Source organism: Micropterus dolomieu, linkage group LG03 (assembly GCF_021292245.1).
Source record: "Micropterus dolomieu isolate WLL.071019.BEF.003 ecotype Adirondacks linkage group LG03, ASM2129224v1, whole genome shotgun sequence".
Classification (NCBI taxonomy): domain Eukaryota; kingdom Metazoa; phylum Chordata; class Actinopteri; order Centrarchiformes; family Centrarchidae; genus Micropterus; species Micropterus dolomieu.
In genome coordinates this window covers 34,655,283-34,656,914 of record NC_060152.1, presented here as the reverse complement: position 1 = coordinate 34,656,914, position 1,632 = coordinate 34,655,283, and the positions used below count along the sequence as shown (strand labels likewise).

The 1,632-nt window shown below is 54.4% G+C and overlaps 1 protein-coding gene across 5 annotated transcripts in view; it reads left to right on the top strand.

Annotated features, from left to right (window-relative positions):
- adam15 (ADAM metallopeptidase domain 15) overlaps window positions 1-1,632 on the top strand; it is a 38,352-nt gene that overhangs the window by 24,501 nt on the left and 12,219 nt on the right. For all 5 annotated transcript variants that reach the window (XM_046044637.1, XM_046044640.1, XM_046044641.1 and 2 more), the window contains exons 18-19: window positions 954-1,065; window positions 1,143-1,296. In XM_046044637.1, the coding sequence (XP_045900593.1) occupies window positions 954-1,065; window positions 1,143-1,296 (266 nt within the window). The remainder of the gene's footprint in view (window positions 1-953; window positions 1,066-1,142; window positions 1,297-1,632) is intronic.

Genomic DNA, 1,632 nt, shown 5'->3' with positions numbered 1-1,632 from the left:
GCGTCCTCTCTAGCGGCCAGCAGGGGGCGCCTTAAACCTGCGTCCTCTCCAGCGGCCAGCAGGGGGCGCCTTAAACCTGCGTCCTCTCTAGCGGCCAGCAGGGGGCGCCTTAAACCTGCGTCCTCTCCAGCGGCCAGCAGGGGGCGCCTTAAACCTGCGTCCTCTCCAGCGGCCAGCAGGGGGCGCCTTAAAGCTGCGTCCTCTCCAGCGGCCAGCAGGGGGCGCCTTAAAGCTGCGTCCTCTCCAGCGGCCAGCAGGGGGCGACTCCGCCGGCTGCAGAAAGAAGTGTGATTGTATTAGAAGTCTGTGAGAAAATGTTTCTACTTATCAGCTGATTTATTCCCTCAGTAAACACTTTCCTGATGAGTTTCTGGTCTCAGTCGCTAGTTTCAAGTCTTCTTCAACACAGCATGATGTTCATTTAGTAAATTATGGTCCCATTTAGAGGAACAGAGACCAGGAAGCAGGGGAGGCTTTAGGGCGGAGCTACAAGCTGATTGACAGGTCGCTACCATGGCGACCAGGATAGAGGCGACTCATATCCGCTGCTCTGTGTACATTTAACCAAAGGCGCTGAAAAAACTCATCAGGAGTACGAAGTACATTTAGTTTGTCGCCAGCCAAAAGCCACAGCGGCTCCGCCCACTTCTGTTACACCGTCTGTGGTTTAGCCACACCTGTCCTTTATTTGTCCTTCAGACCTGCTGTCTGTGGCTCTTTAACGCTGATTTATTGGTTAATTGATTGACATTGATTCCGTTTGACCTCCTGAGCAGAGCTCAAATGTACAGTAGTTCCATGAACTCGTCTCCACAGCGGCTGGAAAACAACGGAAACAAAAGCAGAAGCAGAGACTGTAAAAACATGTTGCATTATGGGTCCTGAAGTTTCTCCAGCCCGGGGGGATTGTGTGGCGTCAGCGGCGTGTGACCTGCTGTGTGTTTGTATTCCAGGTGTGCAACAGTAATAAGAACTGTCACTGCGATGTGGGCTGGGCTCCACCGGACTGCAGGTACACGGGTCACGGAGGCAGCGTGGACAGCGGGCCGGCCAGAGCCGCTCGAGGTAATGCACGCCGAAAACTAATGTCTGAATAAAGCTGAGCGTCTCTCTGTGGTTAACCCCGCCCCCTCTCTGTTCAGGGCCCGACCCTGTCCGAGTGGCTCTACTCGTCGTCTTCCTCTTCATCCTGCCCGTGGTCCTCCTCTTCCTCGCTCTGCGCTTCCCCCGTCTCCGTCGGAGTCTCCTCTGTCTGGGACCCAACAGCCCGTTTCATAAAGCTCGACAGCACAGCCGGTAACGCCGAGTGTGTGTGTGTCTGTGTGTGTGTGTCTGTGTGTGTGTGTCTGTGTGTCTCTGTCTGTGTGTCTGTGTGTCTGTGTGTCTGTCTGTGTGTGTGGGTCTGTGTCTGTCTGTGTGTGTGGGTCTGTGTGTCTGTGTGTCTGTGTGGGTCTGTGTGTGTGTCTGTGTCTGTCTGTGTGTCTGTGTCTGTCTGTGTGTGTGGGTCTGTGTGTCTGTGTGTCTCTGTGTGTCTCTGTGTGTCTGTGTGTCTCTGTGTGTGTCTGTGTCTGTCTGTGTGTGTGGGTCTGTGTGTGTGTGTGTGTGTGTGTGTGTGTGTGTGTGTGTGTGTGT